The sequence below is a fragment of the Sorex araneus genome, chromosome 4 (assembly GCF_027595985.1).
Source record: "Sorex araneus isolate mSorAra2 chromosome 4, mSorAra2.pri, whole genome shotgun sequence".
In the NCBI taxonomy this organism is placed as follows: Eukaryota; Metazoa; Chordata; class Mammalia; order Eulipotyphla; family Soricidae; genus Sorex; species Sorex araneus.
The window spans coordinates 18,015,143-18,041,679 of record NC_073305.1 but is presented as its reverse complement, the minus strand read 5'-3'; the positions used below and the strand labels follow the sequence as shown (position 1 = coordinate 18,041,679).

General features: G+C 38.5%; 1 protein-coding gene across 4 annotated transcripts in view; it reads left to right on the top strand.

The window, feature by feature from the left end:
• The window catches only part of SATB1 (SATB homeobox 1), a 106,239-nt gene that overhangs the window by 27,895 nt on the left and 51,807 nt on the right, over nt 1-26,537 (top strand). For all 4 annotated transcript variants that reach the window (XM_055134715.1, XM_055134714.1, XM_055134716.1 and 1 more), the window contains 4 exons: nt 1,119-1,295; nt 2,060-2,186; nt 2,960-3,083; nt 23,281-23,392. In XM_055134715.1, the coding sequence (XP_054990690.1) occupies nt 1,119-1,295; nt 2,060-2,186; nt 2,960-3,083; nt 23,281-23,392 (540 nt within the window). The remainder of the gene's footprint in view (nt 1-1,118; nt 1,296-2,059; nt 2,187-2,959; nt 3,084-23,280; nt 23,393-26,537) is intronic.

Below are 26,537 nucleotides of genomic sequence, written 5' to 3'. Positions count from 1 at the left end.
CAGTTGACGTTTTCCGAAGTTGGTAGGATTCGAGTCTAGAGGGCAGAGCTTAGAGAGGCATTGATGTTGTAGGACTAATTGGGGATCCTGGGTGCCCTGTTAAAGTAACCCTTGTCATCAGTTATGCTAAAGATGATACCCTTCTGGCAGCGTGCCACAGTACAGTTCAGATGCATCTGCTTTTAACCCTTTTACACTTTCCCTGGAAGTGTAACAGTGCCCTGAAGAAACACCTTGAGTACTACAGCATTCGGTGGTTTTAGTTTCAGTGGTGTGAGCTGTGCTTATTAATCATCTGGCTACTGAGTTATTACATTGGATTGAAGTAAATAAAGAACGCATGAAATCTAGGCATATTCCTTTATCCTAATGTGTCCTGAGTTTCTCTTTTTTCCTTTCTCATTTTTATTTCCTTTACTGCAACAAAGATTGCTCATTTGGAGGACATATGTTTACTGTGTAATTCTTTAGGCAGGTAGATTAAATGAGTAGTCATAAAAATAAATCTTATTTATCTACATCATGCACATATTGAAATATATTTTGGGCACGAGTTTGATGAAGTTTGATGTTTCTTTCATGCAACCTTTTAAGTAAATATATTTAAGGAAAGAAGAAAATGCTAATAATTTTAGAGTCCAGGATAATTTGTTTGAGTACGAATGGGAAAAGTTTAATATTAACAAGAGTGTGTAGGAAGCATAAACGTTGGCTGGTCTGAAGACAACTGTAGCAGCTCCTCTTGCACACTGCATACCACTCTCAGCAGATCAGACAAGACACTTCTCTGTCGTCAACATTATTATTTGATCAAGAAGGTAATTTTGCATTAATTGATTCTGGAAAATGCATTATTAAGATGAAAACAGCTTCTACCTTAGGATTAAGTTCACATTCTATTCAAGTATCTATCTCAACATAAAAAAAATTATTTTCCAATGTATATATTGGTGTGTGCCTGCCTGTCTTTCTATACCTTGTCTGCCTTGGGAACAGTCTCCCTTTTGTTCCTCTTGTGAAGATTTATTTTCCTGGCTTAATTTTGCCTCCCCCACCCACCCAGTTTGTATTCCTGAAGATTATTAGTTTGTGTCTCTTTTTCTCTGTGTTTCTGATAGGAACCATGTTACCAGTTTTCTGTGTGGTCGAACATTATGAAAACGCCATTGAATATGATTGCAAGGAGGAGCATGCGGAGTTTGTGTTGGTGAGAAAGGATATGCTTTTCAACCAGCTGATAGAAATGGCATTACTGTCTCTGGGATATTCGCATAGCTCTGCTGCCCAGGCCAAAGGTAAATAATGCATATGTGAGGTTGGAAAAATTGCTTGACATCCTTTGTTTACCTTGCAGAGAAAGCTCTGAATAATTTGATTCAAAGAACTGTAGCCTGGTTCCTTATAGACTGTGGCTTTAAAAAATTGGCTTAATTCAGTTTGGTTTAGTTAACACACATTTTGCTCATGTGGAATGTCGAGGTAGATTTTTTTTTAAAATTACTTCAGCTGAATCATTAGTATGCTTATTGACCTTAATAATCTGCTCCACTGAGGACCCACAAGGAAGTGAGGAGCGTATTTGAGCAGATGGACTGTTGAGAGTCAATTTGCATTTATGACTGAATATCTAGTTCTGTTTCTTTTATTCTGTTTCTGATGGTTTTATGGGCTGTAAAGTATTTTTCAATGCTGATTCCCATTGCTATAGAGAATCTTATCTAAATCGTAAAGCCATTTAGAACTGGTTCAGCTATGTCTTATTAGAACTTCCTTTAAGTTAGGAAAATGTGGCCTCTGCATAGGTTTTATTGATGGGGTTTTATTTCCAAAATAATAAACAGCCCAATAGTCATTTACATAATTTCACAATTTGGAAAGCTAAGCTGTGAATATTTTCATTGACCTGCCTTTTAGAGGGAAGGGACTCATTCAAACAGAAATAACAATATTGCTTGTGTTGGGAGCAATGAGAAGAAGAAAAAAAAAACCCAAAACCTTCTATGAGATAGATTATCAGAAGGATAAATTATTTTGTGACATTTTTTTTTTTCTGGAATAGGGCTCATCCAAGTTGGAAAGTGGAATCCAGTTCCACTGTCTTATGTGACAGATGCCCCTGATGCTACGGTAGCAGATATGCTTCAAGACGTTTATCATGTGGTCACATTGAAAATTCAGTTACACAGGTGAGTTAGGACAGCAGTTTCAGGGCAAAACATTCCACTTACCTGGTCTTGTGAAATAAAGCATCTCTGGCAAACATTCGGTTTTTATTGCTTTGTATTTCAGAAAGGTTAATCCAATTTGATTTGGTTACCTTACCCTTTCTGCCTTATTTTTCTAACTTCAGTGTATAATTTAAAGGCGACCAATCCCCCACCCCCACTCCCACATCCCCCGTTTCTAGATTGTGCTGGTTATCAAAAGACAAGGCTTTTATATTTAGTCAATTAAATGATGCATTACAAGAAGGCATTTTACATAAAGTTTACTTAAGAGAAAAATATTTTTGCATATCATGAACAGTGCCATCTGTGTACATTTTGTGAAAGAATGCCTTATACGCTATTGCCGTGATCTTATTTATTTATATATATTTTAATCATTTTAATTCGTATGAAGAGAGACAGGAAAGGAAAACGGTTAATACGTTAATGCTTTTCACGATGGCTCATGAGAAAGCAGTACACCTTAAATTGTCTTCCCAAGCGCATCAGAGCAGGAAGGTAGAAGTAACATGAAAAAATAGCCACCACAGGCAGCTGATGTATAATTCATGCATCGATACAGCAGATGTGTTGTATAAAGTAATTAACTAATCGGAACAATCAGGAGACCGAGAGCAATCTCCAGATGCATCTGTTTGATGCGCAAAATGAAATCTGTCTGTCTTAAAGGAATGTTCTGCAGCGGGATGCAATCTTGTAATAATCCCCTTTCTAATCTATGTTTCAAATAGTTGCCCCAAACTAGAAGACTTGCCTCCTGAACAGTGGTCGCACACCACAGTAAGGAATGCTCTGAAGGACTTACTGAAAGATATGAATCAGAGTTCGCTGGCCAAGGAGTGCCCTCTTTCACAGGTACTTAGCATGCAAAAAGAATCTTGGGCAGACCTGATGGGAGGTTTGATGGGGCTCCATAATATGTATGAAGCAACTGGTATCTGAAGTCAGAATCTTGCCGAAAGGGCACAGTGACATGACCACTGGTGACTTTTAAAACTATGCTGGATTCATTCTGAAAGATCCCTTCTTTACGCATCTTCTCCCTCGGGTAAAGGAGAAAGACAGCTCAGCAGAACTCCACACTGGTTTGTATTTAGATTCCTCTTTTGAGTGCTTTCTGCATGGGAAGCACTCCTGAGTTCCTGAGTTCCCCTTTTTCCCCTGAGTTGCTCTTATTTTAGAGAGAAGGTGGATAGAATAATTTCCATGATCCTTTGGTGGATGGCAGTGGCAGTGTAAATGTTCACAAGCAAAACTTGGCCATGCTGCCGGAATAAAATAAAAGTACAGCTTTTGGATATTTGTGCATTACAAAACCAAAAATTAAAAAATCAACATTTATAAAAATGATTATCAAAATAAGAATGGACATCTGCCTCTACCTGAAAGTTAAATATATATTGTTGGTTATGACACTGTCATCTTTTGCATTATTGGCATACTTAGTTTTTTTTCTCTTTAAATAAAAGTTGAATGCTTTTCCCCTCTGAGATGCCCCTACCATCATCGGGGAATTTTTGAAATGACACAGACATTTATTATGGTGGCACATGGTATTTTTTATAGCGAATTTTGGTGGGGTAGAATTAAAATTGATAAAGATTCGCCCCTTTTCTAAATTTACAGCCACATATATTTTATAATACTCAGCTGATTTCATTTTTAAAAAGAGGGTCTACGAATCAGCTCTTAATTGGCTGCTCGTGTGGTCACTCAGATAAATGTATTAACGTGCCTGTTCAAAGACATTGTGAGGTCATTTTATAACAGAGTATCAATGACATATGGGCCTAAGTAGATTTTTGCTGTTTTCTCTTTTAATTCAAGTGTACATTCACGTTTTAAATTTTATTATGAAGGTTAGTCTGCCTGTTACTTGAACCTGATGAACCATATGCCTCCGCTGTAAATACTTCAGCAATTGAATCATTCTCAATATGTATTTCTATTGTGATGCTGGTTAAGATACCAGCTACCTCAGAAAGGAAGTTTCATGCTGTGATTTCATGGAAACTCCATGCATTTTAGGCCTGCACCTTTATGGTCTATCGGCTTTACTTTAGTACTTACTAGCTATTATAGGAATGAAATAAATTTGTGATTAATGATGGTTTCCTAGAGCTGGGAATCTGATTCAGTGATAGAGCATGTCTCTTAGGACCAGGTTTGAGGTACTGGATTCTTTCCCTGCTACCACTCTCCCCCAAACATGTATATGGATATAAAAAACCATGTATCTTTCTACAGTCCTTTATGGTAAGCCACAGGTAAAATAATCTCTGTACTAAGTGGTCAGTTGGATTTTCAGAGCAAGATTTTTTTCCCCCCCTCATTTTAGCTTCTCTCCCATCCTATTACCCTGGTCATGGAGAGGATCTGAATTGGTAACCAGTGAATGAAAGTCAATTAATGAAGTACAGTTAAATCAGTAGGGTAATAGAAGCAGGTAACTCCTAACTCTTTGGGATTTCGGTTTGGAGACAACTCTGATATTATGTGTCTTGTTTATTAGCATTTAAAAATTTGATATTCCCTTGAAACTTATGTTTTTAAAGCTTGCTTAAAATACATGTTAACACCAAATATGAAATCTCGTGTATTCCTATTACTAAATGTCCCATTGAGTTTTGGAAGTAATTTAAGATAGTATTTTAAGACATTTACTTTAGTTGAAAAAGAAGATCTGAGAAATATTTCATAGTAAGAACTAATTGTTAGGTGGCATCAACATTTAGCCAATAAACTTTGACTCTATATCTTATAATTGTGAATTTATTTGGTGTTATCACGGGAAATGAAATGAATACTGGCAGTCACAACATTAACACACATGACACAGTGAAATCCAGGGTTTGGTTTGGGATGTATGACCCTAGTGGATCTCTGCAGAGTCCTTTGGGAGGTAGCCTGGGGATGCTGAGGACCCCCAGTAATCTCAGTAGGGCATAGGCTTTAACTCAAACCTTAGATGTAATCCCAGTCTCCTGTTCTTTCCAGTCATGAGTTTTTGCAAAAATTGTGCCTCGTTTATAAGGAGCAGCAAATACTTGATGAAATAATTTAATATTTAATATTCAGAGAAAAATGCAGCTTGTTTGCCAAGTTGAGGGAGTTCTTTTATATTCTGCATCATCTTCTGCTTCATTCTTTAGAATGAATCTATGAATCTAATAATTGAGAATGTTTTAATCATGAATTATTTTTCATTTGTTTCTTTTTTGTCTGAAGCTATTAAAGGAATTACAGGCCCTCGAAGGCCTAGGCCTGAAATGTATGCTGAGTTAGACAAAACTACTCCTATTTCCCTATGATTGAGATTTGGTGTTGAAGATTCGAGCATGAGAAAAGTGCTTAGCAGATAAATACTGCCTTAGTTGTGTACAAAATGGAACCTCGCACAAAGAAATGCTAACTGTTAAGACTTTCCTCCCACCCCATGGTGTTTTGATTTTGTCCGTAGGATCTTTTTAGTATATAATTTGTTTTGTTTACTCTAATATTATAAATACCCCAGACGTGAGTATGGTGCTAGATGCTCATAATAGGTAGACTCCCTTTAGAAGCCAAGGGGGACGAGGGACACAGCCCTAAGAACTGGCCTGAGGTATCTGACTGTCTTGAGGAAGGCTCTCCCATTCTTGCTAAGTGGATGTCTACTTGGGACTTGGAACTAGAAGGTATTTTCTTCCAAGGTATCTCAGAATTTGAAAGAGGAAAGAACCGTATCTTAAGAGGTCAGAGATGGAATATTGACCCAAAAGTCTTTCCCCATGATATATTCTTAAATAAGTGTTGATTTAAAAATGAATACTTATTTTTTGGTGCAAGAGTATTTTCTTGGATAGTGTTTGTAAAGGTTGCTCTAGCAGCAGAAATCCCTTGTGTGTGCAAATGATTTGATTTATAATTCACCTTTATTTCTGTTACTGCTTTCCTATCATCAACCCGTTCAACTAGATTGACATTCATTTATTTATTGTGTCTTTTTTCTTCTTCTTTGTTTTTGTTTTTGGGCCACACCTGGTGATGCTCAGGGATTGCTCCTGCCTCTGCATTTAAGATTTACTTTTGGCAGTGCTCAGGGATGCTGGGGATCAAATCCGTATTGCCTTATTAGAGATTGCTGTACTGTCTCCCCAACCCCTTATTAAGTGCTTTGGACCCTGTGTATTTGTGTTCAATGTTTTAAACTTACAAAACTTAGTTCATCATAGATCTGAGGTGTTGTGTATTTTGTGGTCACTTTTGTTTCTTTTTAGTGGCTGTGATAAATAAGGGAGGTGACATTCAAATCTAGCTTTGGAACAGGAAGGTCCCTCATCCTGGAACTTTGGTGGGAGTAGGGATTTGGGAGGTATATTAGGAATTTTCAAAAGGAAACATTTTGACAGAGAGTAAATATTTTAATTTGATGCAAGTTTTCTCTCAGGTTTTAAAAATTAAACCTAACCACTGGATAAATATATTTTGACACAAGAATAGATTCATTTTGTTAAAGATACCATGAGTAAAATTCAGCTATTCTACTATCCTAAAATCTTCCAAGGATATTTAGGTAAAATTTTCTGAAAGATTTCAGTTTGATAGGCGTTTATCTCTACCACAACTACACACACATCACAATTTTTCACTTTTTAAAGTCATTGGGTTGTTTTCATTTTATTGTTTCACCTGAGGAGAAGTAAACTCAAGACCGAATCCTATATAAAACTATATATATAGTTTTCTTTTTCAAGTAGCAAAAAAATATACAAATTTAAATTTCAGTATTCCATGTGAAAGAAATACTAAGGAAAAAATTTTTGGAGGGTTTTCTTTTCCTGATAGCATCTTAGGATCCAATATGATATACGACTTTTACTAGGTAGTCGCAAATGAGAAAATGAGAAAATGAGAAAAGATGAAAAGAAACTCCAGCCCTACCCTCTGAAGTTTAACCAGGATGACTCTGAAACTTGAAAATCATCTCCACACACAATTCACTCAACCTATGTTCAGTTGATTTTCAGTCTGAAATAGAAAAAAAACACTGGAGCAGCAGTGGAAAAATCCCTATTGAGTATGTTACAGATATGGTTCTTTAAATGACACCTTGGGGTTGTTTTTTTTTCTTTCTTTCTTTTTTTTTTTTCCTAAGATGATATTTTTGAAAGACTTTAATACCACCATCAGCTTTGATATGTTGTATTTCATATGAGAACCTTACCTCTGAAACATATTCACAGATTTTTTTTTTCCTCCAAAGATATGTATTGACAGTCTACAGTGGGGCTGGAGTGATAGCTCAGCGGGTAGGGCGTTTGCCTTGCACGCGGCCGACCCGGGTTCGAGTCCCAGCATCCCATGTGGTCTCCTGAGCTCAGCCAGGGGTAATTCCTGAGTGCAGAGCCAGGAGTGACCCCTGTGCATCGCCGGGTGTGACCCAAAAGCAAAAAAAAAAAAAAAAGACTGCAGAATGACAAGCATTCTCTTTGCTATGCAGCAAGAAGGGTGACACATCTTAATAGTTGAAATGATACTAGTTTACTTTCAGTTTAGTGCTTTTGAATCATCACGATGGCTTCTGTCGCGGTGAGGTAGTTTCTAGTTCATTTTCAATTTTGGAACCCGAGGAAGGCATAGGCTGTTGATGCGCTGGGCTCTGTAGCAGGTGAGGCAGAGAGACCTGGCATTCTCAACTCCGCAGGCCCATGTGCTTCACCATCCGGCCTTCTGGTCACCTTTCTAAATTTAATTTGATGGGCTTTGTTTTGTTTGTTTTTCATAACAGTTCCCTGAAGAATGTTTTGACAGTAAATACATTTTCCAATTGCCTTTTTTTCTTCCTCTCTGTAATGTGTTAGGGTTTTAGTTCTGACAAAATATTTGGTTTTGTTGTGTATGGTCTTGCTGTCAAAGTATCCTCATTTCGTGTCCTGTATTTTAAGAGAGCGAGAGGGTGATTTTAAGGCCTCTGAATCTGACTTCTTGGATAATCTGGTATTTGAAGGGTTCCTGAATGCTTGAGTGTAAACTGCCTGGTGGCAATATCTTCAGTATATTCCCCCCCCCCCATTTTTTTCCCCAGATTCATCTGGATTATTAGGTGTAGTTGAGCTAAAAATCCTTTGTTTTGACCCTCAACACAGTGTCTGGCATTTTCGCTGAAAACAGTGGGCAGTTCAATTCCTCTGTTTGAAAGTATAGACCTTAGTCATCCTCTGGCCTGATATGATGGATGAGGGTGTAACTGGCAGCTCTGTATAAAAATAGAAAGTTTCCTGTTTGAAATGTTGAAATGTGCTTGTAGGATTTTGTACTTTTCTTTTCCCAAGTAGAAAGTATCAATCTTGTTTTAAAATACCATGTATGTTGAAGAAGAGCTCCATGTAGGAGCTTTCCTTTCCTTTCACAAAAAGGAAACAAAACAAGACCTTTTCCTAGTTCACCCTGCCCTACTGACCGTGGGAACCTGATGTTATAAATATCTGCTCTGCTGGGTACTAAAGTACTTGATACTAATTGGATATTTTTATCACTTCCAGCAGTTGTATTCACGCCAATTCATAAAGGAAATGATGAAGTGGATTTACATATAGCCTTGTAGGGTAGTTGTGTAAATGGATTATGTTTCCACCAAATAAGTTTTTCTGTCTCCTTACACCAAATAAGTTTTTCTGTCTCCTTTTTGAACAGATTCTTACTCCATTCTGGTTCCTCTTTTTCATAGATAGTGTGCTATCTGCTTTTTTTTTTTTAACATAATATAGAATAGATAATAGAAGTGTTCCCCATATTGCAAGTTTTCCTTTCTGAGTCTCATACCTGGAACAGTTTTTGTCGTTTGCTTTTTGAGCCACACATGGCAATGCTCAGGGGTTACTTCAGGCTCTGCACTTGGGAATGACTCCTCGGCAGGAGTGATGCTTAAGGGATTTTACGGAATACTGGGGAACAAGCATGGGTTGACTCTGTGTGAGGCGAGCGCCCTATCTCTCAACTGTCTTTCCAGCCTCCCCTAGAACACTTCCAGAGAATTTAGTCCCCTAAGGATTTGGCTGTAGCTTGATGCTAGCTCTTTGTAACCTTTCAGGTATATTAATCAAAAAAGGTCAAATTTAGTAAAACATGAACTCAAAATGTAAAGGAGTGGCAGCCATGTAAATTTATATAGTGCTTAACTTCAGTTTCACTTAATAGTTTTTTTTACATATGCTTTGTTCTAGATCTGAACTGTTCTTTGTTCTAGATCTGAATAGATTTTCTTTGACGCCGAATCGCTAATGCAAGGAAGATTACCATATCATGAGATCACTTCCACATTTTGGGGAGGGAAAGGAGCAGTTGCACAATAATAAGTAATACCAAAGGTGTATGAGTAGACAGGGCTTTGGAAAACGCATTAGATGCTGTTTTTTTTTTTTTAAGTTAACCAAATCAGGCTAATCAATCTGATTGTCTTACTACAACAGAGTTAGTTCTAGAGTGTTTTTTTGAGTATCTTTTACTTCCAACAACCACCAGTATTCCTACTTAATTTCAAGTTGGGCTCTAGATGGAATTGCTCTTGAAACGTGCTTGATTTAATGTCAGATTCAGGTCTCAGACAAACTCAGAAACAAACAGACCCTTAAGTTCGGAAAACCTAAACAAGCAGCTACACCCCCGCTTTCATTGGAAACTACTTGATCATAACGTGCTCTGAGGATAAAGAACATTAGAGAGCCTTTAGCATAACTGGAGAGCGCCTCAGCCCGGCTCGCAGCTCATTCCACTTGAAGGAAGGAACGCTCTGGCTGTGGGGACTTTTAAATCTAGACTTAAAAGTTATTTGTTCTGTTTAGCATTTTTAAAATGATTCTATTAGGAATTGTATGTGCTTCAGTTTTAATTTTAACTCATAATGATTGTAAAGCACCCTGGGATGTTTGTATGAAGGGCGCTACAGAAATGTGAGATTGTATTTTGTTCTAATATGCGGCATTATTCTGGGTGCCAGAGTTTCATCATGGGCAATTTATAAGGTTGCAGAATTCTTCATGGTCCAGGTTACTGACTTCTTTTGTCTTTTTTTCCCCTTTCTCTTGTTCTTAGGCGAAAACCTTGTCCTCTTTAATCATTATCTCTTTCCTTATTTTCATTTTCGTAAGAAAATACTGATTATCCTGTATCACACAACTTCCCCATAAAAATGCTAATCTAACTTAGTTTACTCAAAGGGGTTAAAGATATAAAACATATATAAGTATATTCAGAAAAGATACAAAGTTAAAAAAATTAAAATTTTGTTAGCAGCATTGGAGATTTCATTCTTCTCTCAATAACAATCCAGGGGCTTGGTTTTGGTACTGGTGACTGGCCCAGGCTTCCCTGTTTTACTGTTAATCAGCATTTTTTTTTTCAAGATAATTAAAAAAATGTGGCTCTACCAAAAGAAACATTAACTTTATAAAACACCATGATAGATTCCTAAGACACCCCATAGTGTCTTAATTCCTGTGTTATTTTAACATTGGACAGTTTGATTTCAGTTCTTTTTTTCTTGAAATATTTATTTAAGTTGTTTGTTTGTTGATTTATTTTAATTTGTTTGTTTGTTGGCCATACCCAGGGGTTCTCAGGTCTTACTCCTGGCTCTGTGTGCCTGGGATCAAACCCTCGTCTGACAAGTACTCTGCCCACTGTACTATTTTAAATATTTTAATGTTGTTTCTCCCTGACTCCTTGTCCCCCTTCATGTATATTTCTTTGGTAATTTCGCTCTCACTTGTATGTAAATCTTTGTGTTGCTGCTCTTTGCTATCTCTCTAATTAGTGAGTGACTGTTACTCAGTGTACGAGACAGGAATATGAGTTCTGGCTTTAGCAGCTCCGTGCGCTAGGGCCAGTAATCCTGTGTCAGTTCTGTCTTACAAGAGAATTTTTCTATATTGTTGTAAGAATTACACGAGGTAATATTTTAACATTTAAAACAGGACCAGAGAGATAATACAGTTTGCCCCTGTGTGTGCCCAACCCAGGTTTGTCCCCGGAATCCCATAGTGTCCCCAGATCTCTGCCAGCAGTGGTATATGAGCACTGAGCCAGGAGTAAGGCCTGAGCACAGCTGGGTGTGCCTCCAGCCCCCTAGCCCATCCTACAAATAAAGCGTTCATAACACAATTCTAAAGTGTACAGTAACTCATTTTTAATTTTTTTTGCCTTTGAAGTAGGAATTCAGAGTTTGAAATCTTACTTGTGGGCCCTTTCCCAATCTAAGAAACTTTGAAGTTTCTTGAAGATTTTGATGTAAACTTTACTTTTTTGGAATAACCAAAAACTGAGTACTAATTTGTGAAAAGAAATGAAAGGACTAAGGTTTAACTCATCTACAGCTTGCTTGCTTTCTCTTTTCTTCTTTTCCCTTCTGGTTTTTGGGCCACACACAGCCATGCTCAGGGGCTACTCCCCCGGCTCTCACTCAGGGCTGAAACATGGGTCAACCCCCTTCAAGTGAAGTGCCTTACCCCCTCCCCCCTTCCCCCCCAACTATCTCTTTAGCCCTCTCATCTACAGCTTTCAAGGTCACTGAAAACACTGCCCTTTCAAGCGTTCTAAAGTTCTGATGTATTTTAAAATTAGAAATGGGGAAGACTCAAAATTTACACTCTGAATAAGCCCATTTACAGGTTAAGCCAGTTAACCTCAGGCCGTGTCGGTGTGATTCAAGATGAGATATCCTCAGGTTCTGAGTTTTTCCTAGTGTCCTGTGTTAACTCCTTTCACACTCAGGCGTCCATCCTCTCTCTGAACTCCTGCTAGCACTTTCTAAAGTGCTCTGAAATGGTCTGTGGGCTAACTAGTCTGTGTACACCCGTAACTGACATGAAGAGGAACGCCATCAGGATCCTGGCAGATACTAAGAGTTCTAGACAGCTTGTCTAAGACTAGTGGGAGAGAGAGACCTCAGTGCCCTGGGCTGGTGCCGTCTGAAGAGAGGATAGACGCCTGAGTGTGGGAGGATTTAACACAGGACACTAAAAAAATATTTTTATGCATATACTTTTCTTCCACAATCGATCATACATTTTAGCTAATACTTTTTATTTGGTCTCAACTAAGGTATATTTGAAATACTTTCTTTTAATGTTAATTTCATTTGTCCTTATTTTGCATATTTGAGTATAAAGGGGGAAAACTCAATAGCAGAGTCAAATGATATATGGACAGAGATGCTGATGCTGCCAACACAGAAATGCTAGCGGCCAGCACCACCCCATGCGAACTCCCAGTGTCCATTCCTCAGTTGATGTTATGAAGTTCACATTTGGCATTGGGGACACCATTTAGGGCTATAAACATAATGTAGACAAGTCAGCTCTATAAAGGTCTGGAATCACCCAAATTTAGAGGAGAGCTGCAAGTGTAGATAACTGTTTATCCCTTCCAGAATGGCCCTTAGGGACTTGGTTTGTCCACCCTTTGCGTGAGTACCAGCTCAACCTGCAATATACATCTATCTTCCTGATAGATGGGGCTCATCATTTCATGATAAACAACCCATCTGGCACATTTTTACCATTCACCGTAACTCTTAAGGGTGATCATGTCATTCTCCTAAACTATGAAGCAATTTTATAGTCTTGGTAGAGATAAACAAGATTCCTGTAATTTTTCTTTCTGGCCTAATCCCGAGGTGACAACCGGGTTCATATCAGATAGACGTGGGAAGTCTTGGCTAACAGCGAACAATACCCTATAAAACCCAAAGATCGATACATGATTTAGCCCATGTGTCTTACGAAATCTTGCATCAGATTTGAGCAAGGTACTTGTACTCCTCAGTGGACTTCCAAGGTATTGTTTATACCCTGAAGTTACAAACCACTTCTGGGAGTAAATCAGGTAAGCTTCAAGAGATTCCCAGATAGCTTTGTGACCCTGTAAAAATCTAAAAACTGCCTTGTCTTTCCCCCATAATTCTTAACCAATGTCACCAAAGAAATGTAAATGTTCATATAAAGAAGGAATGCACTTGAGAGAAAATAAGATCTCTGAAGAGCCACAAAGCTTAATTCTAGTATTTACATTTGTTAAAACGGATTGTTGAAACTATTTTAGTTCTTTTCACTGTGAGGTTTCATCTTGTTCAGAACGTTCTATTTAGGACCTCTGGAACATAACATAAATTCAGCATCTATTATGCTGCTGCTTCTAAGCACAAATACTAGAAAATTTAAGCTTTAATGAGCATGGGCGATTGAACCACACAAGGATCATCGGAGAAAAAATAGTCATCATTTGCAAATATATAAACTAGTAGATGAACCTGAGATTTAGAATCGTAGAAAATATTTTTTTTTCCATAAAACTCATTGGATTCAGAGTTCTCTAATTAAAAACATGTGAAAATGCTATTTGGATTAACTGTTTAACTTAATAATGACGAGTATATTTAAATTATCATATGAAAGCAAGGTACCAAGGGTCTCTTAACCTTTCTGAAAATAAAACTATAATTAGGGACATTTTCACAATGAGTGCCTATGAATAGATAATGTATGTTACTATTGAATCTTCTTTACTCACAAGAAGACCCTGTAGTACCTCTGTTTAAGAAGAATCATTAATTCCATAGAACCTTAAAGTTGTTTGAAGGGACCTTGGACATGGTCTACTTTTCGTTCTCTTCATTTTGCAGATGAATAAACATAAGATTCTATATACAGTTAATTAGAAGTATTTTATGCCCTTAGTAATACACCTTTTTTAAACAAATGGTTTCTATTTTAAGGTATTTACTAAATCCAATACATTATCCAAGAAGACTTCAGTATACTAAGAAAGATCTTGCCGTGTTATTATACAAAAGAACAAAATAGAGAGTCTGTTCAAAAAATGTTATGTGGGACTTGACATAAACTTATGTTATGAAAATGCTATTTAAACTGAACCAACATTTTCCATGGTTACTGTCGTCCCGTCATTCACCGATTTGCTCGAGTGGGCACCAGTAACATCTCCATTCTGAGACTTGTTACTGTTTTTGGCATATCGAATACGCCATGGGTGGATTGCAGGCTCTGCCGTGCAGGTGGGATACTCTCGGTAGCTTGCCGGGCTTTCCGAGAGGGATTAAGGAATTGAACCCGGATAAGCCGCATGCAAGGCAAAGGCCCTACCTGCTGTGCTATCACTCCAGTCCTCCTTGAGTATTTAATACAAAAAATTTCTCCGTTGAAAGGATTATATTTTCATCCTTAGGAAATCTGGTAATTTTTTTTTCTTTTTTGGGCTTTTTGGTATATATATTTTTTGCTTTTTGGGTCACACCTGGCGATGCACAGGGGTTACTCCTGGCTCATGCACTCAGGAATTAATTCCTGGCGGTGCTCAGGGGACCATATCGGATGCTGGGAATCAACCCGGGTCAGCCACGTGCAAAGCAAATGCCCTACCCGCAGTGCTATCGCTCCAGCCCCCTGGTAAGATTTTTTTAAAACAGTAATTGGTATGTGTTCTCTTTATGCTTTCTTTCGTGCTCTTTGGAACTTTGTCCTCAGTCTCTCTCTTTAGTGCAGTACAAGGTTACTCTGTGTGAAAACGCCATTGCCAGGCATTGGGTGTGATCAAGATGGCAAGAGTGATAACTATGACAACTGAAGTTTAAGTAAAATTTAGAAGTGATTAGTCTCTTCACAACAAATTGAGATTCCAAATATGCCCCAGTTGTATTTCCCAAGAGAATAGCTTAGAAAGCAATAGAGAATCCAAAGGGAAAGATTTGGGGAATAACATACACAAACAGAATATTATACTTAGAAATTTTGCCATTTGCTTCTCATAAATTGAAGCCCATTTCCCTTCCTTCCTACACCCAAATACCAGATGGGGACTACCTGTTAGTTTTGAACAAATTTATTCTATACCACCATCTCCTGTAATACCTTTAAGAGCTTAATTGATATGCTTTGGGATGAAACAAAGACCCTGTTTACTTAGGACTCCTATTAAAATTATATTTGAGTGTAGAGTTGATTACAGCTGATCTGTAGTTAAAAGTTTGGCCTTTGAGCTTTCTGCACACGTGTGAAGGGCTGCTGTGAAAATGCAGGCCATGGACAGGTGGGACCTCAGAGTAGACAAAGTTGCGTTCTCAGATACAAAAATGCAGAAGAATAGAGAGCCAGCAGTTTGACAGATTGTTCAGTAAATGCTCATTTTATTAAAATTATAAAAAGGTGCTTAATGCCTCTGTGCCATTAATATAATGTATGAAAAGGTTATTGTCAAGATGAGTGTTGCAGTCCTGAAAATTAACTTGTAGGGCTTTATGCATCACTCTGTATTGACTGAGAAGTTGAAAGTTTCTTTATATACATTTTACATGTGCATACCTTTATTTCAGAAAACAGTTATTGCAAACTTTATACCTAAAACCTTAGCAGTGATCTGCTTTCTTTAAAACGTGGCAATGGCTGATATATATTACAGACAAGGTAGAACCATGAAAATTGTCTTAAATGTAGAATTAAACCTGTGTGAGACTATTTCCCTTACAGTCTCTCCAGAGTATTCCAATTCAAAACATACATTTCTTCCTACAGAAAAAGATATTCAGATTCTTTAGTTGAAATTAATTAGCATTCAGAAACCAGATAGCATGTTTTTGGGTATTCATGAGATCTCTGTTTGAAAAAAATGTTTTTAACTTGTAGAAATGTGTTGCAACACACAGATGGGAAGAAAAAGAAAAAAAAATCTCTTTAGCAAGCACTGTGTGTAAAAGGAATATTACATTTTGCACGCTCCTGATTGCTCTGTGTAAACAGTTTTTGACATCTGTCTTTATAGTTTTCGAGGAGAGGAAGACTTTGTTAAAAGAATCATTTTTATACAGCAGTCACCATTTCAGTCTTGCTTTACCTGTATTATGAAAGCAGATGGTCTGCATGTCTTTTGAATATTTATAACTATCAAAAACAATCTCTTGCTATTCACCCTTAGGCTTATGAGATGTCAGGACTGTTCTGGTTGAAAAAAATCATCTTGGGTGTTTACAGAAAGAGGATTACATTAAGCTGAAATGACTATACATTTTCCAGTTTAATATTTGTCCATCAGCTGTTTAATCGTATTTAGATAATTGTGTAAATAAGATGTTGTAGCCTTTGCCCTCTCTACTGATGCAGCCTGAAAGCTTTAAACATGGGTGAACCACCATTTTGTACATGTTCTGGTTACCTTGTCCCACCTTAGTTAAATCACCAGCAGGTCTTTACTAAGTTTTGATCCTGGTATCATAGTCCTGCTTTTTTTTTTAAAAAAAAAAATCATGCACAAAAAAACCAGTATGGAGATTATATGAAATGTTAGGGAGTTCTGGCTTCCAGTACAGGCTGTTTAGTTTATTAGAGTATATTGTGAGATGCAGATGCAGTACGGCACTCCAGTTACCCCTCTAAATATGACATGGCTTTCTCTTTATTCTCCTTGCGCTTGCAAAGCTTTGAGGGTATTTTGGAAAACTTTTGGTATAGTGGGGGTTAACTGTTTTTTTTGACTGGAAGCTGAGCAATCAGAGATAACAGATTTTGCTGTGGTTGGTTGATTTGGCAGAAAAGCATGAACAGTTTTGGTTTAAATGATTGAATAACCTGATTAGCATTGTTTGGGGGTGGGTTTTTTTTGTTGTTGTTAAAGGCACAACAAAGCAATTTTAAGGGTAAATCAGATCACTGCCTTTCCCCAGTTGGGTAAACCTTTTTTTCCCCCAAAAGGCCTTTCTGTCAAAATCTCCTCTTTGGCTACTGAGATGACCAAGTAGAAAAATAAAACTGTCTCTTCAGTTCCCTAATGTGTTGCCTTTCCTATAATGTGTGTCATTTTCTAGGAGGAGTTTGAAAGAATATAATATTTTGAAAAAAATTACGTAACCTCAACCAATTCCATGTGGATTTCATTTGTTTAGTTTTGATTTTCAAACTTAGAGACCTGCGGTATTTTAGAGCAAAGGTTCAGCATGTTCTAACTATATCTATGTCAGCCTTTAGAAAAATTCCACCCTTACCTTTTCACAATTAGAAAGGTTATAAATAATGTATTTGGCTGAAAAGGAAGCTCAGCCCGTGGCAGATGGTATCATTCTAGAGTGCTGGGGTTTCTGTGAAGATGGCATTCTTTCAGATCGGAACTTCAGCAGACTCTCAGAAAGAACCGACGCTCTTCATAGGGAGTAGACATGTGCTTTATGGATCTTAGAAAAGCTTACAACTTGGCTCCTAGGATGAGAATATTGTGTCACGCCGAGGTTATGAGACCCACAGCCAATTTCTGCCGCCTTTCAAATTGTATTTCCCAACATTGGAAGCTGTGGTCTGTTCATTGGTATATGTACAGCAGAGCATTTCAATTTGGGACCTAAAAAAACGTGTTATCAGTCTGATTATTTTATTTCTGGAGCATTAATGTTTTATACACACCGGCCACTGAATCAAACAACTTGCGATATGAGTTATGCTTTTTTCAAAGTGCTTGGGAGAGCGCGTATAAATAGACACGGAGAGAGAATTGGAATAACATAACCACCGAGCTCTGCAACTTCCGAGACATCTGTGTGGATGTATTTGAAAAACCTGGGAAGGGATTACTTGCAAATTGATGAACAAAGGTTCTTTAGATTATAAGTTCAGGGCTGACAGCTAAAAGTGGTGCATTGGAGAGAGTCGCATGACACGCTGCCACTGCCTTTGCCCTTTAAGAGGGTAGTAAGAAAGGTTGATTCTGTTTTGTAGTTTGCAGTGGTGGTTTATTTCAGTGACCTTATTTACTGATCACCTAATATTGCTCAGTCCTTTGATGAATCCAGGTTCTGTCAAGATAAGACCCAAGGCTCGTATTGCCATAGAAAAGGAACTGCAGGACAGACAGTGCTTTAATGGTGCCGTGTGCAGGAGGCTTGGGAAGTTAGGACGAGGCGAGGAGCCGCTGTAGCTGGAGGTTGGAGAGGGTGGTGGAGTGGAACTTGACATCAGGGAGCCCTGTGTGTCTTCCTGATGTGAGCCACCAGACACACGCCTGTTGCAGGAGATACCACCAGAGCAAAGACAAGTACTTTTTTTACTTTTGGGGGGGTTGTTATCCATCGACCTGACTTGAACCTCATAGCTTGATGAATACTCTTCAGTCTTTCTCAGAATATTTATTTAACTTGAAAAAAAAAAGAGATCATTTGAAAGACTTACCTGATACTCTCTCCTGTCATTCAAAATTAAGTCTTTTGACTGATCTGAAACGTGATCATATAATAAAAGCCGAGTAAGAAGGAGTAGAGGGTTTCATAGGATTAACATCTTTCTTTCCCTCTCTCCCTCTCTCTTCTTTTCTCCCTCTCTCTCTCTCCCTCCCCGCTCCCCTCTCTCTTTTGGTTTGGTTTTCGTTTTGGGCCACACCCAGCAGTGCTCAGGGCTTACTCCTGCCTCTCAGCTCAGAGATCATTCCTGGTGGGGCACCGGGGACCATATGGGTTGCCAGGGATTGAACCCACCTGGAATCATGCAAGGCGAATGCCCTACCTCCTGTGCTGTCACTCCAACCCCTTGACATCTCTTTAAGTCCGTGGTTGGTGTGTACTATTCAGCTCTACACAATCGCATCACATTGTATTACTTATTTATTATCTCTTCAAATCAATATTGCTGAAGGTATGTCCCTGGTGCTTGGCATATTATGGGTGTTCACTAAGTACATGCTAAGTAAATAAAGTAAAACTGGCCAATACTCAGAATTCTACCCTATGAGGTGAGTTCGGCTCTTATTCCCAGTTAGCATGGGGAAATCATGACGGATGGTGAACATATTTGACCAAAAACACACTATAATTGTGCAACATAGCTTAGCCTTGAATGTAGTTTAGTTATTTTATTAAATGAACACTTTGTGCATATATGCCAGGCTTTAGGGGTGGAAATAATGCATAACCCAAAACCTGCAGATCTGCATGCACTCACCTCTTAGCCTTGTTTGCGTTGACAGAAATTGTAAATCTTGGTCTACCTACCCCTGACCATCCCTACCCCTTCAGGAAAATATCAACAATCTTGACTCTGTTATTTGTAGTATCAAAACAATAGGTATTCTCTGTTTCCAAACTAGGCTTGTGGTTTTGAATATGACCTTTGAAATGCTGTGTGTCTCACAAGATTCTGAACTGTGCTCTTCCCTGCCTTTGAAATTCACTAGTTTAGTCAAACACCATGCCTAAGCTTTTGATAGGAATTTCACCATAAGATTAAATCTTCCTGCAAGGCCAGGCGATAGTCCAAAGGTTAGAGCACATGCTGGGCAAGCTCTTGGACATAGCTTCAGTTTCTGACAACACGTGGCCCCCTGAGTATCACTGGTGCAGCCCTGAAATCTCCCAGCAGTCTCAGTGGGGCCCAGGTATTCCTGGCACTGCAGGGTCTAAGTAGCAAACTCTTATGCTAAACCAATGGCCTGGTTGATCAAGAGTAGCCAGTGACACCCCGGACTTCCTGAGTACATTTTGGGAGGCTCCTCCACCCATCAGAAAGGAAAAGAAAAAAAAAAAACCACCACATGCATTAGGCACACAAACAATTCAAGTTTATAAATTATTGCACATTCTAATAAAAATAGAGGTGACCCCATTTTTCCTGAAGCATGAAATCTTTCTCAGTGTCTCCCAAATTAAAACAAAATCTACACAGAAAAACAGTTCTGCTGTCATGATCATAACCTATAGATAATTAGCCTTTTGCACTGCTATGTTTAAGCTAATCACTGTCACTATCATCCTGTTGCTCATCAATTTGCTCGAGTGGGCACCAGTGAACGTCTCTATTGTGAGACTTGTTACTGTTTTTGGCATATCGAATACACCATGGGTAGCTTGTCAGGCTCTGCCATGCAGGTGAGATACTCTCGGTAGCTTGCCAGGTTTACCGAGAGGGGCGGAGGAATCGAACCAGGGTCAACTGTGTGCAAGGCGAACACCCTACCCGCTGCGCTGTTGCTCCAGCCCACTTAAGCTATTATTTACTTTAATTGAGATCCCTACGTACATACCAGTTGACAGAGTAGAATCTATCCAGAAAGTTACTTAAGGACAGAGCCTACCAATCTAGGGTTAAGCAGGGGCAGGGGAAAGCTTTAATGATCATGCACATATGGATATTATTTCCCACATATGGATAATAATGAACTACATAGCACTATTACATATGGGCTCTAGTTTTATAAAAATATTTCAGACTTGTTTTTTTTCGCGCACTATGTATTCTTTCCTTTCCCCATATATGTATTTTTCACTTTGAGGATACTGAATCATTTTCAATTGAAATAATCTATTCAAACATCTACCTTCTTAATAGTAAACTTGAAGGTAGGGTCTGCTTTGTTTACCTTTCGTATCCTTTCTCCCGACCAGGCACATAGTAGATATGCAGTAACAGCAAATTTTATACATAAAACTTACTGGTAAACCGAAGTCACCCAGATGTGTTTTGAAACTGTAATGGACTTTGAGGTTCCATTCATTCCCGAAAGTTAAGATTTTCAGAAAACTACACAAAATAGATATGTGCTGCTCAATTAACATTTAAGATACTGCAGGAATGCCTTGGTATAGAAGTAATAATTTTTTAAAAATTGGACCGAAGTGAAAGATCCTCAACTGTCATCCATTTGCAGAATCACCATTATCCATCAGTGGTCTTAATAGTTTTATTAGTGTCTGAATTTATTGATCTATTATTACAATGGAGTGAGTGTGATGGAAGCTGATGGTTAACTGGATCAGGTAATCTTTTGGCTCTGGTTTTGGCAACCCCGCTAAGTATCTTTTTGTGCTCTGAACTGAGGGAGGCTCTTAGTAAAATTGCAAGTTACTGGATTAATGGCAGAGTAGCATGAGCACATTAAGCATGTCTTTTTAGAGAAATAAAATGTGAAAATGACTATAAGTAGAAAGTGTCAAAGGAAAAAAGAGATCACAGTGCCTCTCAGGAAAGAGAGCCATGTTTTACATCAATAATGCAGCTCTGGCTTTGCCTTCATAGGAAGTGCTTCAAAGATTTCCAAGATTTACATATTCCTGGAATGTGTGCATGTTACCAAGTTAACGTAGATAATAGATGTCAGGAGAATCAATAGTAACCCAAAGAGCTTTCACTCACAAGGAGCCTAAAGAAGATAATGATATAAAAACACTTTGGTCCCCAAACTGGCTTTTCTGGTTGCTCACTGCCTCCCAGACAAGGCTGCCTTCTGTAAACTATTTCACCATGCACTAGCTGAAGTCTGAAATGTAAGTTCTCATATTTCTACACATAGCAGTGGGGGAGGATTGGTACTTCAGAGTTTAGTTATTCCTGACTCAATAGCAAATTAATTTTAGCCAGTACTAGAGAATATGGATGGCTAAAAGGAACTACAAATTAAGTTACTGAAATTAACATGACCAAAATTTTCTTAAAGCATTTGTTGAAGTTAGTGTTGTTGTTGTTGTTGTTGTTGTTGTTGTTGTTGTTGAAGTCTCTGCTGGAAAGACAGTGCAGGGGTTACAGTGTATGCCTTGCCTGCAGCTGATCCGGGCTTTCCCTAGCACATGTGATCCCTAAGTACCATCAGAAGTGCCCTGAGCACAGACCCAGGAGTAAGCCCTGAGCACAGCCGGGTGTGGCCCCCCCAAAAAAATAAAATTAGAGAGTCCTACAGCCTAAGATCTAGTAGTAGTAGACCTTAAAAATGAAAGTTTTCCAGGGGCTGGAGCGATAGCACAGTGGGTAGGGCGTTTGCCTTGCATGCGGCCGACCCGGGTTTGATTCCCAGCATCCCATATGGTCCCCTGAGCACCACCAGGGGTAATTCCTGAGTGCAGAGCCAGGAGTAACCCCTGAGCATCGCCAGGTGTGACCCAAAAAGCCAAAAAAAAAAAAAAAGAAGGTTTTCCATTTTATATACAAATGTATTGACTATAGTCAAGATGAAGTTACATGATGAGGCAGGTCCTTTTCTTCCTTGTGGTAACATTGCACTGTAGCACTGTCGTCCCGTTGTTCATTGGTTTGCTCAAGCGGGCACCAATAATGTCTCCATTGTGAGACTTGTTGTTACTGTTTTTGGCATATTGAATACGCCACGGTTAGCTTGCCAGGCTCTGCCTTGTGGGCGGGATATTCTCGGTAGCTTGCCGGGCTCTCCGAGAGGGATGGAGAAATCGAACCCTGTCAGCAGCATACAAGGCAAACGCCCTACCCTCTGTGCTATCACTCCAGTCCTTCTTTGCGGTATCCTTGAGAAATTACTGAGCATTAAAGATAGATGTTTCAAATTGTTACGGTTGGTTTGAAATGAACTCAAGCTTTATTCTAAAGTTAGCAGTAATACTGCAAAATGTTTTTTATTATGTTTGAAGATCTCTGGTATAGTTTAGCTCTTTAAATGTTGTCAGTGAACATTTGAGCAGGGTTGATACATCTTCATTTGAAACCTCAGTATATGAATGGAAAAGGCAAGTGGAATTTTCCAAACTTTAATGTGCATTCATATTTGGTGAATTTGGTGACATACAGGCATTGATTAATTAGGTCTGGGGAAGGGCTCAAGGGTGTCCCTGTCTAATAAGCTTCCAAGGGATGCCAATATTTCTAGTCTCTGGTCCCTATTTTGAATAGCCAGAATGTAGAGCGTAGTTGCTCAACCTCAAAATAGCATTTATTATGAATCCCAATCATAAAGTCATCTTCCTGTGTTTGAATTTTTCAGCATCAGTGAAAATGTGTCAGCCTAAGAATAGATGTCATTGGTGGAGATTCCACAGATACTAGAACACAGTGTGGGTTTGATAGCTTTATACTGGTCTCAGTGAGCCATTGTTGTTTCTACTTCAATAGGCATTTGATAACTAATGACTTTCAGGAAGTCAAGACTTTAGGCTAAAGTATGAAACAAAAATGTATTGATAGTTGATTAAAATTTAAAAAAAAAGTTTCCACAATTGAAATCATGTCTGTGTTCCATCTTGTGCCACTATGTATTACAAATGTCCCCCCCTCCCCGCCTCTTCACGCAGAGTATGATTTCTTCCATTGTGAACAGCACTTACTATGCAAATGTCTCGGCAGCAAAATGTCAAGAATTTGGAAGGTGGTACAAACATTTCAAGAAGACAAAAGATATGATGGGTAAGCAAAAAATCATTGCAGCGGTGGCTACATACCATTACATGTCATTTGGGGGTTTATCAAAGTCACATCTAAAGCCAGGTCTTTTGATTGCCCAATTAGAGATCAATTTAGACTGTTTCTTTGAGGGTGGGGAGTGGGTATGAGTATAATGAGATAATTAAATTCAATAAATGTTTGTGTTTAAATCAGCCAAACTGACTTGGTTGTCAGACATGCAGGAAATCGAGGCGTGAGGAGGGGAGCTGTCATTTTTTTAACATCTCAGTGAAGACCTAACCAGGCCTTGAATAACTAATATTAGCAGTGATTATTCCCAGAGATAAATCATGCTTTTATAGTTTGGGTTTTTGTTCAAGAGGAAAAAGTATATATTTGCACCCCAAGTTTTTGAGGATATTATATTTGTAGTTTCTACAACTGAGATCAAGTGTGAATTTTATAACTTGAATCCTTAAGCTCATGGATGACCAAAGCATTTTATTGCCATATCAGAAAAACTGGTGTATCCTTTCTAAATTTTTAATAGTATTCTGTCTGAACACGTACTTTACATCAATAATTCTTTTTTTTTATTTTTAATTTTTTAAATTTTATTGAATCACCGTGAGATAGTTACAAGCTTTCATGTTTGGGTTACAATCACATAATGATCAAACACTCATCCCTCTACCAGTGCACATTCCCCACCACCAATATCCCGGGTATAACCCCCTTTCCCACCCTCCCCCTGCCTCTAAGGCAGACAATATTCCCCATTCTCTCTCTCTACTTTTACATCAATAATTCTTATACATGGAACACATTAAAATTATCTATAGTGTATAAGGGCAGATAGCAGTTGTTTATTGAACCCAAGTATTTAGATTATGATATGATATTTTCTCTGCTGAGTTTGTTACTGTACCCAAAGCAAACACTTCGATATTTTCTTGAAATTAAATAGGAATATGGTATTTAATATGCAAAGCATTATGTTCTATTTTAATTCTAATTTTTTTTTATTTTTTGTGTCACACTTGGTAAAGCTCAAGGGTTACTCCTAGCTCTGATGGTGGTCAGGGGACCATATGGGATTCTGCTAATCAATTCCAGGTTGGCCACTTGCCAGGCAAACACCCTATCTGCTGTACTGTGGCTAAAGAAATAGTGCAAGGGTTAAGGTGCTACCTTGCAAATAGCCAACCCCAGTGTCATCCCTGACATCATGGTCTCCTGTGCATCCCAGATTGCAGCCAAGGAATCACTACCCCATCCCCCACCCTCAGCACCACCAGTTGTGGCCCTTGAGGTCCCTTGAGCAATTCCTATCACTGCAGGACAGAAATTGCAATACATTCTCAGGCCCTTGAGCATTGAACTGCAGGTCTGTTTGGCTAAAGCTTACCAGGAGAGGCTTCTGGGTCTCCTGAGTATTGCCCCTCCCCCTCCTCCAATAAATCTGTTTCTATTTACTTCCATTACACTCATAGCAACAACAATAACTTTTCCTAAAGATTTTAAGAGACAACAGAACCTGAATTTTGAGCATGTTTTAGCTTTTAATATTTCAAGAAAAACTATCCATCTACCAAACAGATTCTTTGCCTTTTATAGCTTAGCTTAGAGCTGTAATGAAGACAATGCATCATGTTTGGAATAATTGCTTGAATTACTATTCTCTATGAATGGCCCACTTGGGCTGACATCACTTGTAGAAATGGAAGGCTTTCCCCCCCAATTCTTAGTTGTATTTTGCATTTATCAATGATTATAGCCATGTAAGTTCCTCTAAATACAAAATGTACGTATTTAGTGAAAAGAGAGATGATGGTGACATAGAAGCCCATGTCTATACTTGGGAAGTATTTGGTGTGCTGTTTAGACACTTGTGAGCATATGGAAAGGAGCATAGAGCTAGTCTTTTGCCACAGTAAAGCACCTGACACAGTTAGAATGAACCTTTAGCCAATTCACATGAAGGATTTAACTAAGGGACAAGCAGTATTCATCTCGGGAAAGAGTGACAAACTGCAAAGTCATGACAGTATCACCATTATATAGGAAAAACTTTGTATGTCTTCCTTAAAACACTGTTAGCAGCTGGTCACAACCATTGGCTTCTTCAAGACATGTTTGGATCTTCGTAATTCTGGGGATGCTGGCTTATGATACAGTAAATCATTTTGTTTCATTCTTAGAAATGTTTGTAGACATACCTGCTGCCTCTGATGACTAGAGTGAACTGAAATAGACTGTATGAGACACTCAGCGCGTTGTTCAATATGCACTCAGTTATTATCATCACTTTCACTGTTCATTATATTGATTTACTTTAGATTCAGAGCGAGGTAAAAATTTAACAGATAACTTTTTTTTTTCTTTAAAACCTCTTATCTAGGACAAGACAAGCAAACACACACACACACACACACACACACATATATATATATATATATATAATGAGAAAAATACTTGCATAAACTTTTCATTACATATCATGGCTTTAGTGCAACTTGTTCTGGGTACCAAACAGGTGGCATTGTTCTGAAAGTTTTACTCTTTGTTTGATTGGGGGGGGGCCACAACCCCTGGTGCAGGGAACTTCTCCTGGCTTGGGCTTGATGATAAGGGTCACCCTGCTAATACTCAGTAAGGATCATGGAGTACCCAGGATTGAACCTCAGGCTTCTGCATTTCAGTCCTTTGAGCTAGGCCCCTGGCCCAAAAAGCTGTTCTTTTAGGGCAGGGATGGGGGGAGTTATGGGGATGGGATTGGGCCGTACAGGTTTCACTGCTAGCAGTGCTCTGGAAACCATATGGGATGCCAGGGATGGAAACTGGGATAACCTTGTGCAAGGCTAGTGCCCTACCCATTTTACTATCTCTCCTACCCTAAAAAGCTGTTTTTTAAAAAGTAAATACTATTCATGAACCTTCTAAGGGTAATAATACAGAGAGTGAATAATAGTTTTATCCCCAAACTAATGAATGATATAGAAAATGGAAAAATATATTTTTTTAATTTCCATAAAATGGAAAATAAAAAAATTATTTTCCAAAAATTAATTGCATTTATGCCCTACATCTAAATCATGCTGTTAAATGATGGGGCTAGAGAGATTGCACAAGGAGTGGGGCATTTACCTCGCAGGCAGCCAACCTG